Source organism: Patagioenas fasciata, chromosome 3 (genome assembly GCF_037038585.1).
Source record: "Patagioenas fasciata isolate bPatFas1 chromosome 3, bPatFas1.hap1, whole genome shotgun sequence".
Classification (NCBI taxonomy): domain Eukaryota; kingdom Metazoa; phylum Chordata; class Aves; order Columbiformes; family Columbidae; genus Patagioenas; species Patagioenas fasciata.
Window position 1 is genome coordinate 59,652,664 of NC_092522.1, and position 17,881 is coordinate 59,670,544.

General features: G+C 38.7%; 1 protein-coding gene across 4 annotated transcripts in view; it reads right to left on the bottom strand.

Annotated features, from left to right (window-relative positions):
• Nucleotides 1-431: 431 nt before the first annotated feature.
• The window catches only part of RGS17 (regulator of G protein signaling 17), a 77,869-nt gene continuing 60,419 nt past the window's right edge, over nucleotides 432-17,881 (bottom strand). For 2 of the 4 annotated variants that reach the window (XM_065834479.2, XM_065834480.2), the window contains exons 3-5: nucleotides 12,109-12,186; nucleotides 9,986-10,220; nucleotides 432-6,232 (exon numbers count right to left, since the gene is read on the bottom strand). In XM_065834479.2, the coding sequence (XP_065690551.1) occupies nucleotides 6,044-6,232; nucleotides 9,986-10,220; nucleotides 12,109-12,186 (502 nt within the window). In that variant the 3' untranslated portion in view covers nucleotides 432-6,043. Of the gene's footprint in view, nucleotides 6,233-9,985; nucleotides 10,221-12,108; nucleotides 12,199-17,881 lie in introns of all 4 variants that reach the window. The other 2 variants (XM_065834478.2, XM_065834477.2) reach the window with 1 other exon arrangement.

Genomic DNA, 17,881 nt, shown 5'->3' on the forward strand with positions numbered 1-17,881 from the left:
TATCCAGGTTACTCTTGCGGGTCTTTTCCTCCCGCTCCAGAAGATTTCAGAATAAAAATACCGTGAGGAGAAGGGGGAAGCTGCAAATACTTGTGGAAGGTTACCTTCACGGAGACACAGGTGTAAAATTAACTATTTGGAGGAAAAGAAATGCATTGTCAGAAGAAGAAAAAAAGGCAATTGAAAGAGCCTTTACATCAGAGGCTAGTGGTGTGAGTGAAAGACTACCTATTTACAAAATACAGATTTGAGTACAGTGTCTTATGTCCAAGTTCTAAACTGGGATGCAGTGAAGATGCAGTCATTTAGGAAATGCAATGTGGTGTATGTTGTGGGATGATCTCGACAAATCCTCTCTGGCAGGCAGACAGGGTGGCATAGTAACCTTGTTTTAGATAACGACATTAATGAGATTCTTGGCTAAACTCAAAACGGTTTGAAGAAGATACTTTATTATAAAAATGTGCAACTATCCATAAAACCTTATTAGGCAGTATCTTATATTACAGTAAATGGAGGAGTCAAAGTCAGGTCTGCTGTTTTTCTGTTCTTGTTCATGTCTAAACAGAACTAGGTAATCATACTTTGCAACTAAATTACACTGATGGAATAACTGTAACTTCCATTATGATACATTAATAAATCATCATTTTCATGCATGTAGTATCAAAAACAAGAGTAATGCTTGCACGTCTAAGTAGTTTTGCTAATCACAAATGAAAACTCGGAAGTTTTGTTCCATTGTGGAAATCCAAAGGCAATACACTCAATGTGAGAATTTGTTATTCACAATGTTAAACATTAAAATGAACGATTGGATAAAAATGTTTTCCTATGATTATAAATGCACCACTTTGAATAAGGTTTATTGGCAAAATACAATGTAGAAATAACTTACAAGTGAAATTACACTTGAAGAGTGTTATGGATAATGTGTAGTCTGTGCAGCTAGTCTGGCACTGACAAATGGCCCAGGCCATTGGCTTATGAAATCTCACCCACCGAAAGCTTCCCTTGCATTCGCTGCCATCTGCCTGTGAAGGTCCCTGAAGCCTTCCTTCAGAAGGGTAAAGAAAAATGATCAAATGTATGCATTTAATAGACCAAGTATCTTTGGTGTTCCGTAACAATGAAAGGAGTTATGAGAGTCTTGCGCTGTGTAAACTCTGCTTGTGAGAGAAGTATGCAGAACTCAGGAAATTTAGAGTAAGGAGGATTTAATGTAAAGCTTTTGAGAAGAAAAATATGTAGTGTGAGTCAGTGAATGATGGGCAGCCTTTGAATCACCTGAATTGTAGCCCTGTTTTAAATCAGAAGGATTAATTTCCACAGAGTGAGTTTACGGGTAAAGGAAGGGGCAAAATCTGGCTTTTGGTATAAAATTGAAGTTATGTCTGGTTTGGTTTGTTTGGTTTTGGTTTTGTTTGCTTGTTTGTTTTCCCTAGCTGATTTTGGCACCATTATTGCTTGTTTCTTTCATCCCACAAATGCCACTTCTACTGCCGACAGAAGTATTCAGGACCTATGTGAATGGGGCTGATGTTTTGTCACTGCAAATGTACTCAGGCTATAGGTGAATAGGACTGGACCTTTGCCACCGAAGCTATGTCCCAGGATGTACTACAGTGCTGCTCTTGGGTCTCCCCAAATAAAGCATCAAGGGCTGAGAAAAAACTTAGTTTGAAGTTGGTAGTTAGACATGGTTCAAATCAACTTGGAGCAAACATTGCAGATGTTTGGAACCCTGATTTTTTGCTTTGTTGGATTTGATAAGGACTGGGCTTTTGTTGGCTGGGTTGTTAATACTGCCAGGAGCAGCCTCACAGACATTGCAGAGATGTGAACTTTACTCCTTGTGGTGTGGAGTCTCGCTGAAGTTAAAAGACTTTCTTGCATCAGCTTTGATTGCTTTTGAATTGGCTCTGCAGAATACTTATGCTAAATGTCTTTTACAAGCACTTACTGTATGCAGAAGCTGCCCATTCCTGAGCGGGCTCAAGCGTGGTCAGTCCAGCAAGCTGCTCCCACTGAAAGAGCCTCCCACCTGTTTCAGATACTGGTTCCACAGGCGGATGCTCCTTGCGATTGAATTTGCCGCTTGGGGGAGCAAGTCTGGCATCAGGTGACAGCTTTAAACCTGACTGTTTAAGGCAGAATGTAGGTCTTCCCTATTTGCTTGGTTTAGACCACAACCTAGCAGACACTTCAGCATACTTTCAGTTTAAAACAGAGCTATTTCTAGCTTAAGTCTGGTTTGTCTCCACTCTGTGTTGTCCTGTGAATGGATCCCGTGGACTCCATAGGTGCTCCAGAAAGCAGTCGGGTGGCTGTGGACATGGCTGCGCTACCGCCACGCTGCCACAGCTGCCTGGATGCAGCTGGGTAACCTGCAGCACAGCCACCCCTGCCACCGACCTGGCTTTTCTCCATCGTACCTTCAGTCTCCTTCATACCGTACATGCCTTCAGTCTAACTGAAATACTGTTGATTTGTTTTGTCCTGGGTGTCCCAAATTACTTTCAGCTTTCAGTTGACTGTAAACAGTTGAGCACATGCGTAATACAATATATATTGGATTTCTTTGAAACCTAGAGGTCTTAGGAGCGTACCCAAGTGCTGTGCTTATTTGCGGCTATTCAGATTTAGGCTCTGTTTGACAGAAAAGATTAGACACTAGGCAAAAGTGACAAAAACATAACTCACTTTCTGTAGTGCACTTGCCATATACATTCTCATGAAAAAACTGAAATACAAGTTAAATACATACTTATTTTATTCCAGGCTATTGAATAAGTGTATTTAGGCAGTTTTTCAAAATGTATTGTACACTGCATGCACAATAAATCAGTTTAATAGCTTGACTGGTTTACAATTTGTGTTCAAAGAATAGTATGATAGGCAATGAGATCATGTTATGGTGTGATTTGTTGTCCATTTGGACCATACTCATTTTTAATTAAAAAAATTTGGGAAACCCAAATTGATAGATGAAATGTATATTAATCATTTTAACATGAGCATTTGCTCCAAGAAAGAAACTCCACATTATGTTCAATTTTTAAATCCCTCCAAATAGAGGATTTAAGACAAGAGATTTTGAACGTGATTTCATTGCAGTATTACACTGAAGATTTGTGTAATATTTTTCAAAATGACGTAACAGTTTCCAAATACAGATTTTGGAATCTTATGCTAGAAATCAAGATAATATTTTAGGGCCTGCACATTTAGCTTTAAAAGTGTCCTTGAAAGGGTGACTTGTCTATGTTGACAAGAACTTGTACCTGTGTGAAATATCTTATAAAGATAGCTTATGACTAGCAGGTCACCATCAAATAGTAACATAAAGAATATTCAAGTCTACATTTGTAAAGACTTAGGCATGCAGTTTTGTCTCTTACACATTGTTTAGATGTGTGGACTAAATGTATTGTGCCTCAAACACCAACAAACTTGAAATTACGCTATGTAAATATATACATATATGATGCTGTATATGCCTAGTACCACAGTAAATATAACTGTAATCGAATGATACTAGACCTATGTAGGACCATAGTTAAATTCCAATTAAGAAAAAAAGCCAGAAAAATGCATTTTTCTAACAGTATTTCACAGTAGAAGGAGGCGGTCCTTTCTCACTGAATCTTCCCCCCTCAGGATTTGTAAACATCATAGTTATTTTTCTATCAGTATAACAATTGAATATTTTATTCATAATGGTAAGTAGCTAACCAACATGAATGAAGTTATCATAACACAATAACACTTTCAGACAAAACAGGTATTTATTAAAAGAAACATTTATAAATATTTTGTCTTGCATTTTAAACTACATTTTCATAAATAACAATATTTAAAAGTGCTGAATATGGTAGGATAGTCAGCAACGCCACTGTAAACAGATTTCTTTTCCACTTTGCAGATTTTTTTTTAGATCCCATTTTGTCAAACACTACAACAGTTAAAATATTTGCATAGGGAATAGAGAATAGCCCTTTTAATCATCTCCTGAATTCTATATAAATTACAAAACCAAATGAGTTTAAGAAACAGTTCATTAAATTGTTCGTATATATATCCAAAAAAAGCACACAGGTTTCAAGTAAAAAGAATGATTAAAAAATTCCCCAGATTTGCTCTTTGAAGCATGTTCAATAAATTAAAAAAATGAGAGGTAGTAAAACAAAGGAAAAAAACAAGCCCCAGAAAATGAACCAAGACCTGTGTCCTACCAGTTGCTGTATAGCAGCAGACCTGCCTCAGCAGCAGCAGCTCCAGCAGGAGCCAGCACTGGCGTAACTGGGTGGTTGGAGCCAAGTGTATTGGGGCTGGATTCTGCTCCAGGACATGACTGCCAGACCTTCCAGTCCCATCAAAAGCAACAGGCTTATGCCATGTTTTGTCCTGGTGTGAGAACCTTGCCTCTCAACTCAGTATAAGACCAGAGTGGTCAGTATTAAATATATATATATATATATATATATATATATATATATATATTTAACAAGTATTCAAAGCCATTTCTTGGTAAATTTTTAGCAGTTTGTGAGGGATGCTAATGCTAATTTTGCTTGTCTATGGTAGCTATGAAGATGGGTCTTTTTAAGTTCTGAGTCACTATCTCTTTACACATCAAAATGCATCCTAAAATTGGACAATTTTTGATAAAAAGGCGAAGCAAACAGTTATTAAAAACACCATGGCAGCCAAGTGACGGGAGTACCATGCTGCCTTAGCTCTGATTAAGGGCTCAGTACAGGATTCTTTACCCAGGCAAGACACCCATTGCATTTCTGTAGGCATTTTCCTTGGGTAAGGACTACAGGTTTAGGAGCCCTTGAAGTTTGGTTTAATATTACTCTCCAAACTCCTTGTTTTCAAGGAGTTACTCAAAATCAATGAGGCTAGAAGCTAAGACTTCTTTAACCCGCCATCTCATAAAACATTACTTTGTTTAAAAAACATGTTTTTACTGGATATAGCTTTCGAAAAAAAATCTTACAGGACAGATGCAGTTCATCAAAATGTTCTAAAACACTCTAAAATGCTACATGTAGGCAATCTTTTATTAAATTTCTTTATTCAAAAAACTAAATTATCAAGCTTTTTGTGTTTTGTTTTTGTTTTAGTGGTTTTTTTTGTTTGTTTTGTTTTTTTCTGAAGTACATAACATTATACAACAGTGTTAGAACTGGATAGCCAGTCTTTAATAAATCAATTACAGTATCTGACATCTGAAATGTACATTGAAAATCTTTGTTCTTTTAACAATTAAACAATATCAGCGCAAAGATTGTGTCACCCAGATATGGATCCCTTTAAGTGGTTTGTGCTTTTTTTTCTTTTTTTTTTTTTTTTTTGACATTGCAAACTCTGTAATGAAAATGCCACAGTTTTGGCAGTGAACAACCAGAGGAATCCTCCACTTGATTTACTTTAAATAAACAGTGATAAATAGCTCTTTTTTCTGTACAGAAATATTGGCTTCAAAAAGTCAGTGTATTGTACTCAGTAGAGCATGTCGAGTAATGCTACACCTTAAAAATTGGCTTTTTTCAGTTAGTGATGTTAAAAAATGCAAGCCTCTTTCTGGTTTGCTGCAATTGTTTCTATGTACCATAAGACTGTATTGCACAAAAAAAGTTCTTAAATACAGATATAATTTATGTTATTGGATTAAATATTGCAACAACTAAGTGGTAAGTGAAGCAGTTTTACCTTGCACATGCACTGTGAGGATACACAAGGAGACTGTTCATAAAACTACAAATACATCAATCTTGACTGCAGTAGGGTGAAAGGAGTGTGAAACAAATGTATTTTGGCAAATCCATTGTTCCCCTCCCATGCCATCTCGAGCAAGGAGGACCTCGATAAAAATGTAGACAGAGACCATAATATGTATTTGTTTTCTTCACAGTAGCCTGAGTAGTGCTAAACTGTAGTTCTCCAGGAACCCAGCTCCAGATGTTATTAAACTACTTTTCTTCCATCCCACCAGCCCCCCAAAAAATCAAGCTATTTTATTTGAAAACTAAAACTAAGTTTCAGAAGTAGAGCCTGTAATACTTTCAACAAAAGACTTATAAATCTGAGAGTTCAAAAACCTTGGAAAAGAGTCTCTGTGCATTAGGGTGTATATCTGGAGTTGGGCATCTTCGTACATGTGAGGGCTGGGATCCAACAAGTTTCTGTTGATCACTTCTCTCACTCGGGAATCAAGACTAACCTGAAGAAGATGAGAACATACTAATATTAAACAGTAATATCTAAAGTCTGTTATATGTATCTTTATTTCACGGGGCTCCACAGAACATGCTGAGTTTATCAGTTTATTCAATAAATGCTCTGTGCTTCTTTCAGAGCCACCAGACTATTACAGACTGAGACCGTGAACTATTTCAGTTTTGACTTGGTATTTGCATCCATCTTAAGATCTGTCAGATGAAGCACAGCTGTATAACAGAATTAAAATAAATGCAACTAAATAAAGTTCTTCAGTAACCTGGGTTTCCCCAAATATGTTGTCTTACCTTAATAATTTAAAATTATTTCATCAAATGTGGTCCTGGTGAGACCACATCTGGAATATTGTGTCCAGTTCTGGGCTCCTCAGTTCAAGGACAGGGAACTGCTGGAGAGAGTCCAGCGCAGGGCAACAAAGATGATTAAGGGAGTGGAGCATCTCCCTTATGAGGAAAGGCTGAGCGAGCTGGGGCTCTTTAGTTTGGAGAAGACTGAGGGGTGTTTATAAATATATAAAGGGTGAGTGTCATGAGGAGGAAGCCAGGCTCCTCTTGATAACAACCAATGGTAGGATAAGGGGTAATGGGTTCAAACGGGAACACAAGAGGTTCCACTTAAATTTGAGAAGAAACTTCTTCTCAGTGAGGGTAACAGAACACTGGAACAGGCTGCCCAGGGAGGTTGTGGAGTCTCCTACTCTGGAGACATTCAAAACCCGCCTGGACACATTCCTGTGTAACCTCATCTAGGTGTTCCTGCTCCGGCAGGGCGATTGGCCTAGATGATCTTTTGAGGTCCCTTCCAATCCCTAACATTCTGTGATTCTGTAAAATGAATGTTGAATTACTCTCATTCAGAGAGCTGATTTGTTTGTTTGTTTGTTTTTCTGGCCATTTGTGGTTAAATCTTTAGGAGGTTTTATATTTTCTCAATTTTTTTTTCAGACACTACACTTGTTACTTGCAAATTACCCACTTTTCTATCACTTTTATTGTGTTATTCTCCCCATTAATACTAACTATTTCAGATTTTTTCTTCAAGACCCTTTAACAGCTGGCAATTTTCAGGATATCGTATGTCCGTACTGAAGTTGTTAGCAAGTTTCCACTTTAGCTCCTCATTTACTTTCCATTTTTAATAAAATCCTGTGCCTAGGAAGAAAAGGGCATATTATGCTTGGGATGAATTCACAGATGATTTTAGAATATCTTTTAGAAGTTTGAGTGAATGTACAGCTTATCCACAACATGCTCTGAAAACAGTAAAATTAATGCCTTCTGGATTAATAAAAAAGGCAATAGCAGGGAAGCCCACTGGGGCCAGCAAGAGTTTACTCAGTTAAGAAGAAAAAGGTCAAAACACTGAACAGAGAAATACCAAGTATAGATCAGTTGAGCTACTGTGATTTACACCAGGTTGCAGCCTGACTTGACAACTCTGCAACCATATAAATAGATAATTGTATTGTCTGAAGGATTGAGTTCAATCCTGGAAAACTCCACGCACCAAGACAGCTTGCTATGTGGAGCATGCTACCAGATGTGACAACTCAGAATGATACAGGGAATTAACTAATTAACAATTAACTAATTAACACTTAAAGAACTAACACTTAAAGAGCTAAAGACCTAACACTTAAAGAGCTAACCCTTAACCCACATCACAATTGCCTAGCCTTGCTTAGCTTTGTGTAACTTATTGTATGGGGAAACAGGAGTTCACTGATGACTTCACAGGTCTTGCAAAGATAAAAAACCTTGGGTGCATCCTTGGTGCATCCTTGGGTGAACTAGATAACAGAAACTTGGGCACAGGACAGGAAATACGCCAGTTCTAACCAGCTCAGCAGTCTGAGTCCAAACCAACTCATCACTTCAGGCCAAAGGTGACTGTGTACAGAGAAGACCCAGGTTCATGATCACTGCACAGGTGCAACCAGGAGGAGCCGGAGGTGGAGACTATGGAAATTATTTCCTGGAACTCATTGTAATAAGAACCACCTTCTCAGCGACAGGTTATGAATATGTATAGGCATTCCAAGAACTTTCATGAATATGTAACACTTTACTGCATTTAACCAAGCTCACAGCTACTGGAAATTTGCACATGTCTTAGGTGGAATTATTCCCCTGTGTGTCCAGAGCTGTAAATAAACATACCTCTTCACAATCTCACAGGTCATAAAGTCATTTCTGTGCCTCAAGAACACGTGTGGATGTGTGAGTTTGTGCGTTTGTACATGTGGTGAAACAAAGTCTTTGAATTACAGTGGTATAGCATGGCATGGTATGCTGTGATGTGGTAGTGAGGAGTAAATATACATTTTTATTACATCTTCAGGATCAATTATAGAATCTGGCATTTTAATTTCATTGGCACATTGGAGTGTGTTACTGCCACAACAGGCAAGCTCTTTCTCCTCCAAGATTCACTGTTACTTGGTTATTGGTCACAAGGCACAACTATGACGCAGCCCAGCTGTCAGTAAACTGCTGCCTGCTCATGCTAGCAAACTGTACTTACGGTTCAGGTACCCTCTCTGTGAAGAACACCCATAATGCCTGCTTGATACTCACTTTCCATCTCTGTGCTGATGGTCAGGCCTGCACCCAGCACCTGGGGTACAGTGTGCATCCCCCCGTCCACCTTCCCTATGGATGGGCAGCTGTCCTGCTTTGCCCGCCATGAACAGCCTCCCCTGCTCCCCACCCCCGTGCTTCCCCCTCCTGTGGGCTTACAGGGCTGGCTGGGCAGCCCCACGCTAGCAGAGTTAAGGAATCCATCCATCTGAAAGTGGCATTCCTCTTCTGGGCTGTTTTTCAACTCAGGCACTGTTTCTGATTGAATTTGTTGTCTAATGCAGCGGTGTGAGCAGGCCAGACTGCCCAGCAGGAATGAACAGACCTGGGAGGCTGCTCGGCCAGTGGCCACCAGCTTTTAGATAAAAGAGCGTGCAGGGGTGTAGTGTTATGGTAGTTTTGAGAAGCAGTGTTGCAGCCATGTGTCTTCAGAATGTATTTGCATAGATTTCAATCTTAGACCATTGCATTTCTATAGCACAGAAATGACATGCTAATGATTTAGGCAATTCTCCCCCTGACACACATTCACATGCGTAGACACAGGCATGTATCTCAGCAAAACCATTTTATGCAGCTAGCTAACTGTTTCTTCATTATGAAATATAACAGCTGGGTTAAAATAGGATGGGTTTTTTTTCGCCACTGGATATAGTAAAAGTTACCTGCATTTACAGAGTGAAAAAAAAAGGTTCTATTAATTCACATTGTACCTTTCATTAGAGAAAACATGTGATCTCTGTTCTAGTTTAGATTCTTCTCCCAGCCAGATCTTGCAGCAAATAATTCTATAATGATTCTGATTTAAATTCTGTAATTTTGGTGCCTTTTCTCCAGAAGTACACTTGCTTTACTTACTTCCTCTCTGGCAGGCATGTGGTGTTACTAAAGAAACACACATATTTCGGACCCTTCTGTTTCTGGAGTTCCTCTTTTATTCCTTTTTTATAGAGAGCTTTGAGGTGTTGTGGCCAGTGATGCCAAGTGGCTTGGTAGGTGTCTACTTTTTCTGTCCCTTCCTTTCCTGATTTAACATCCATACTAAGACTTTCATCCGACAGATCAGGCAGACTTTCAGACCCCCATCTGGCAATCCAGGGTATAACATTTCTGCTCTGGAATAACGGAAAATGCAAATGAGACATTTACAGGTTTACCTCTTTTGGTGATAGTATAGAAATGTAATCTTCATATATAAGTCTTGCTTTTTCTTCGATAACTTTCTTGTTCTGTTCCTTCTTTAGATCTTCACATGCGAGCCAGAAAAGCAGGTTCTCCTCACTATACTCTGTTCGAAGAAACTCTCTGAAAAGGTTCCTCCCAGCTGGTGTTTTCATCATCTTGTCAAAATTCTGAGCCCAAGACAAAATTTCATCTGCAGTAGGGTTTTGGCTGCAAAAGCAAAGTATCATTACAAATATGCTTCTATTTTTATACCAGTGTTTTCATATATTTATTCAAAAATTCTCCTTTCAACTGCACTTTAGAGTTAAAACTGGAAGCAACAAGGCTTCAGCCATGACAGGGGAATATTGTTCATTTGTGCATTCATTATCTCAATAGCTCATTAAACGTGCTTAATGTTACGAGACATGCATTTGGCTTTCTACAGGTTTTCTACCACTGTTTTTAGTCATCAGACTCAAAGACAAAATCCCACAGCAGCACTGAATTCCTGCCTCTGCAGTTAACAGAGATGTGATTTCAGGGATCTGACAATGGACTTCCTTTCATGAGGGGTTTAGATGACACCTCATGTCCCTGCCTGCTTCTTATGGTGTTTGGCCAATCACTGGCCAATCAATTTGGCCACATGATTTGGTTCAGGAAGGACAAGAAAAACAAAAGGCTCTTGGCAGCCAAGAGCATACTAATGAGACTCAACAAAATAGCAATTCAGAGAGCTTTTAAATTAGCGTATTTCTCTGTGCTTGTACCTAAGGGTTGCTAAGATTCCCTCTGTTTAGTGCTATTGACCTGAATGATGATCTATTGGCACAAGATGTGATGGATGTTGCTGGCAAAACTGGACAGAGAAGCAATGGGAAAATGTCGTTATTCCCATTTTCTGAAGGAAATTATTCGTGGCTTTTAACAGTGGACACACTGGATAAATTATCAGAAAACTAACTTGCGTCACTAATCCATTAATGTATGAATGAATAGCTTGAGGAGGTAATACTCCAAGCTACTTAACAACAATTAAATACAGTTTCCAACTTAATTGTGAGTGCTCACTCTCCCCTTCCTGATAGTATCCAACACAAGAACTTTACTACCCATTGTTAATAGCTTCTGTGTAATCATGTGGCACAATAAGTGACATTTATCCACATGATTCCTCTTCAAGTCCATTTATCAACTCTGTGTGCAAGGCAGACTGGATGATGGGAAGCTATCTGTGGTAGCTTTTTGGCAGTCCAAAAGGTCTAATAAATGAGGAAGTGTTTGAGATTTAAACGATCCAGCAAAATCATTGTAATCTGAACCAAAAAGCATAAACACACAGATTTGAAAGAGAAAACTCTTTATGGGGAGAGTGAAAGGACCCTGCTGAGGGAGATGGAGCTGACAGGCAGCCTGTGCACCCTTACTGCCTTTTGGGAAGCTCTCTTCACTATAGTATTTTGTGGAAATTTCCAGCATTGTCCTCTCATAAATGACCACAAGCAGCAATGAAGACAATGAGTTGTTTGCGTTCATATACTGTAGAGTTAAGTTTCAATTTACTTTTTATGGGATTAGATAACTCAAGGCCACAGATAGTTTAGCATTTTCCCCAACACAATAAATATGGACCCTAGACAGAAACAGAAGCTCAGGCTTTCAGTGTGTGTTAGCCTTCTTCCAAGGTATGTGTTTCCTTAGTTAATTCAGGTAAAACCATAGTCCAAGCTGGTTTATGAAAGGTAACTACATTAAAGATCTGACTGTGAAGTACACTTTTGCCTGTTAGTTTTTCTTCTTGTCTATGTAAAGAGAAAAAAATGATCCCTCAGGGAGAAGAGGCTTCTTATAGAGACCATAGATCTATGGAACCATGCACACATCTCCCATTCCTCCTCACCATTGCACAAATAAGAAACCATAAGTAAACCTAACTTATGGAAGTCTCTGTTGGCTTTTCATTGTCAGGACAGATTTTGCTTCATTTTGCATAGAAATTTTTGGAGGTAAAGTAATTAAAAAGACATTCCCAAAGAATAAAAGCCAAGGAAATCTTGACATTAGTTACAAGGAAATTGTAAATATTTACTGGACAACAGTTTGACCAACTTACCATTCTTCTATGACTTGGATACTCTCCATTTTGGTCGTATGTGTTGGCCTTCCTGCATTGTCTCCTCTATCTTCATTCCTAACAGTGAGGCTGCAATGTAGTACAACACTTTATTTTGTCTAGAGAAAGTTGATTTAAAACAATGGCTATAGTAATGCAAACTTTTAAAATAGATCATGTCATTTTTTACCCTTGATCCCAAAAGCTACACCCAGACTTTGGAGATAAATGTTTGATGACTTTTTCCCTTAATTCTGATGAATGTTAATTAACATTTGCTACTAGCATGTGTAACTTTTTTACAAGCTCCTAGTTAATCTGCTGAAAGATGGACATAAACTTAGAGGTCACTTTTGGACTTACTTAGTAAATCGAGAATATTAGTGACAATAAGGGCAGGAGGGATAAGAATATCTGAAATGGACATTGATGAGGCTTTGGTGCCCCATCGGTTCTGGATGGTTGTTCATTCTTTACGCATGTTCCCTTTTTTCTTTCCAGTATAAGGTGGTAGTACAGAACTTAGCATGTTGCAGCTCCTTATGATTTCCTTCTCTGACTCAAATTTGCTTTTCACTCCAAAAAGTAAAGCTTACTTTCCTGTCAACAGAAAGATATCCATTACCCTCATATTACCAGAAACAAGGAAAAAAAAGACTTACTTTATGTAAGGATGTGTGGTTGGTTTGTTGGTTGGTTTGTTTGTTTTTTCTCTTTTGAGCTGCTAACTAGCATCGCATATTTTTTTCTATAAATATGTTTTTAATTGGATTTGCTTTAGTGGTAGCAATTTCCTCTGTGTGTTCTCTCTGTGAATGTTCTGGAACATGGTATTGACACTGACAACAAAATTCCTGATAACTACTGAAATAAAGCACATTTTGAATGACAGAAGTACTCATATAGGAAACCTAGTTGCAATAATTAAGCTTACGAAGTGGAACGTAGTAAGAATATGGAGATTTCCCTCCATCAGGTGTTCCCTGCATGTCCAGTTGAGAGAAAATAAGCAACCAAGCAAAAACCCCTCCTCCCAATCTCAACAGAGCTCATATTTTGAATATTGAGTATTCACCAGTTCACCAATTGAGTATTCACTTCTGCTCAGCTCTAAGAAGAAATCCCAGCTTTGAGACATTTTTAGCACCAATAACCTTTCTTTCCAGACCCTCTGCACTTATGAGTTTCATCAACTCTTTTGCAAGTGTTTGGCAAAGTTAACAGGTGATCTCAAACCCTCTTTTGGAAAGTGGAAGTTTAAGCTCCCACCTAAAGCAGAGCACATATTAAGACTTAAACATTACAAAGACGTACACTTTCAAACAAAGCTGTTTGATACTGGTTTCTCCTTCACTTACCTGCCAAGACCTTAGTTCAGGCCCTTGGTCCTGCTTCCCCTGTTACAGCGTAGGAATGCAGCTCCAGTGCTGCTAAGGTGTTAGGCTGTCATCAGCTGCTGCTGGAGAAACAACACATCCTGAACTCTGGGGTTGGCAGGTAAAAAGCCTTTCCATCTCCTCTGACCTGCTGCTTATCGGTCTATAGAGGGAGCACCCAGAAATGTCAATGGGAGCTCCATTTACAGGAGGAGAAAAAAAAGGGACCATCGACTTTCTGTCTTGTAATCTTTAAGTCTACACATGTAACTGCTTAGGGTCACCTTGCATCTGGGCAGAGCACAAAGTTGGGGTGAGGGAGAAGCAGAGAAGGCACAAAGGTTGTCTCTCTCTTCCTCCCTCCCTTCCTCCTTTGCAGTCCATAGGTAGAGTAGGATTTGTCTTCTCTGCTGGGTGCAGAGGAGTGTTCTTTGGTTCTGTGCAAGAGTGGCACCATGGAAGGAGGAAATAGCTTGTGCAGGTTGGGAATATATCAGGGTGTTCACCTGAGTCCATCCAAAAGAGAACAAACCTGTTCATTTTCTTTCCTCCATCACTTGGGCAACAGCTGAGCTGTACTGAGATAATTTATTTATCAGCCAATAGGCTTATTCTAGTGTCTTACGGGAAGTAGCAGGTGACTCATCTGAGAGTGGTTAATCAACACTGCTAATTTAATTTCATGTCTGGGATCAAATACTGTTGTTTTGCTCATGCAAAATCTCTGCTAAACTTAGGAAAACCAACACAGGCAGATGAAGGTGGAATACAGGTAATGAGTGGGGAGTTAGAAAGATAAGTAGGAAAACAGACAAGAAAACCATGAGGACTTCATTGCACTTTTTTATCAAAGGAGTAACAGATAGGCCCTATGCATTTTGATTTTCTACATGATTGTATCTCAGTAAAAAGTTCACATGATGGGCCCAGAATGTAGTGTGCAGTTTTCTGGTATCTGTACCAGACAGACTATGTAAAGTACATACTTTCCCCTAATTCCTTCCTCTCACCATTATTGGCTGGAGTTCAGTGGCTGAAATTAGTCACCAACACAAAACAGGGAAGACTCTAAAGAAAGAATTGTAACACTTGGTTGGAGCAATTTCTCAAGTTTGGGTATTGTATTTAAAGCTGTACTAAATTTGTAATACACGTTGGCCTAAATTCTCTGTTATGTTTCCAGTGACAAACACTAGCACTACATTTTAACTTTTATTTATCTGTATCTGTCAAGGCTGGAGTTCCATCGGATACATTACTTTTGATATGTTTTTTCCTGTGAAAGAAACCATCATTTTTATACAGAAGTACATTCAATTCAAATGTGTTCTGTTTTCACTCAAGGGACTGGTTCATGTTTTCTTAGAAAAAAATTTAAATATTTACACATTTATGACTGCAAAGCTAGTTTGAAAGCAGCCTCTAAATAACTCTGATCACAATAACAGATTGCTACCTTTTACCTCAAAATGACAACACTGCAGTGCTATTTGCTATGTTGCTATCTTCAGTTGAAAATACTCTATCTGTTCACGTTTCTCTGCGGAATTCAAGCAGTCCTTAGCAGCAAGGGCACCCTGCATACCTGGAGCTGGTGTCCTTGATACATTATTACATCATGGAAGCTAGCTGATTATGTCAAAAGAATTATGCCGTATAGTTTAAAACTAAACAGAGTAAAAGTAACAGGATAAAGAGTAACAAAATTACCTTAATTAAGGGTGTAAGAGGAGGAAATTGCTGATATGCCTTTTTAAAACATAGTTAAATAAAAGGGAGGTGTTCTAGAGAGACATCTGAGATAAATTAACATATATGGTGCCATTATTATTTATTAGAGTATATCTAACAGATATCTTAAAAATACAGAGATAAAAGGACAACAAAACTACTAATGACTTAAAAAGAGAGAGCTTGGGGTGTCTAAAGGCAGAACTTAAGTGGAAAGCACAAGCCCATTTTTATGCTGATTTTTTTTTTTCTCTGGAGAGTATGGTAAAAAGTACTTCAGTAAGCCCAAGTAGCCTGACCTCAATTTACCTTTCAAATGTATCTTGGGTTCCTGACTTCTACAAAAACAGCAGTTTCTTTAACTACTGCAACAGTAGTATTACGAGTGATTTCTATTTTGAGTGAGTGCGTTTCTATTTTGCAACTTCACAAACTTTATAACTAAAAATGTTAATGACCAGGGACTACTTAAAGAAGTATACAAATTGAACAAATTACCACATATAAGGTTAAACTGCTTCAGATTCCTAGCTCAAGTGTTTTTGGAGGAACTACTGGGATTCAGAAGATCAATGTTTATTTTTTTAGCTACTATTGTTCAGCTGTTAATATTAATGTTCAGCGATTAAATAGTAGTTCTGTTGAGTAATTACTTTGCTTCATCAGTATTGCAGGCCACTGGTGCATTGTAAGGTAAAAAAAAACAAACTAATTGGATAAAATCATCAAGAGAGTTGGACTAATTTAAGAGCAAAAGTCTCACTGACTCTTCTTCCAGGTGTTTCCAGCTGGTGGTTTTAGCCTTTTTAAAAAGTTGCTTAGCATTCCTACTGCTGCTCTTAGCTTCTACTGCCATTGAGAAACTGAAAATAATTTAGAGTTTGGACCTGATCTTTCATTCTCTGTAAATCCAGTACCCGAATAGTCTTTAATTGCTTCTCAGGGTCAGATTTTGATGTACCAGTAGCCTAAATCTGGTGAATCAGTGAATTACTGTTACCATTATGGCAAGAAAACTATGCCATTGTGACAGGTGCCAAGATGAATATTCTGCCTATGCATGGATAACGCAAGTTACTATTCAATCAGGTATTTTCTCAGTTATGTGCATCATATGCAGTATATCATCACAGTATTTGTTGATTATGTCTGGCATTGAAGACAACATGACAATTAAAACCTCTTGCCCTAGTGGTGTTTTTTGTGCTGCCATGAAGATAAGGAGTAGAAATCAAGCTGGGATACTGTGAACTAGCTGGTAGGGTGTTGGGTTGCTATTCAGGAGATCTGTCCTCAGTTCCTACTTTTTGGCTGAAGTCAATAGATGCTAGGCTCTCCAGTGCAGTTACATTTTATGCTGAACCTGTGTAAGGGACACAGAAGGGTCACGAGCCTTCTAGCCACCACTGTAACACAAAAACTTTCCTTATTCCAGCCCAAAGGCTGCATGAAGTCAGTCGCAGAATTTGGTTTTCAGATTAAAATCAATATTCAGTTAAGAGTCTCTGGATAACTGATATTCTGACATGTTTCTTTCACGGATTTACTCTTTGAAAGAGTATATATCTCACTGGCACTACTCTTCACCCTATTCTACTCCTAGGAGTTTTTACTGTCATCCGATTGAGAGACAAAATATTTTTAGGTCATAGGTCCAAAAGCCAAGAAGGATTGTTTTGATGCTTGAGTCCAATGAGCTACAGGTAGGACTGCCAAAACTTAAATAATGGCGATTTAGTAGATGTAGATTAAGTGGAAGCTTTCTTTAAAACCCCACAACTCCCTCTTTGAAAAAAAAAAAAAAAGGCAGCAAAAGATATTACCGTGATTTTAAAATTTCACTGGTAAATTATATAAAATGACCATTCACCTAAAATGTTGACAAATTGAATTTACTAAACATGTTCATTTAGGAAATATATTTTCAGGGTTGTCTGGAGGAGAAAAAGCTCTCCTTTAAACAAGCAGGTTAGTGCACTCATTCAGGATTTGAAACAACCTTCCTCTGGGACTGCGGTAGGGTAGATGTCTTTCAAGCTGTTCTGCTGAAGCTATTCCACTTTGGTAAAAATAACAGAATACTCATTACACAAGACAGAAACAAGAGACTCTGCACTTAATAGCAAGCCATTCTGTGATGAATCCTTAAGTGTATAATTGTCATGGTTTAACTCCAGCTGTCAACTAAGCACCATGAAGCTGCTCACTCATTCCCCTACCAAGTGGGATGGGGGAGAGAATCCAAAGAGTAAAAGTGAGAAAAGTCCTGGGTTGATACAAAATCAGTTTAACTTTTTTGCTTTGCACATGCAAGAAAAACAAAACAAGGGATTCGTTCACTCCTTCCCATGAGCAGGCAGGTGTTCAGCCATATCCAGGAAAGCTGGGCTCCATCATGCATAATGGTTACTCAGGAAGACAAAATGCCATCACTTCGAACATTCCCCCCTTCCTTCTTCTTCCCCCAGCTTTATATTCTGAGTGTGATGTCATATGGCGTGGAATATCCCTGTGGTCAGTTGCAATCAGCTGTCCTGGCTCTGTCCCCTCCAGCTCCTTGTGAACCCCCAGTCCACTCACTGGTGGGGTGGTGTGAGAAGCAGAAAAGGCCTTGACCCTGTGCAAGCACTGTTAAGCAATAACTAAAAAAATCCCTGTGTTATCAA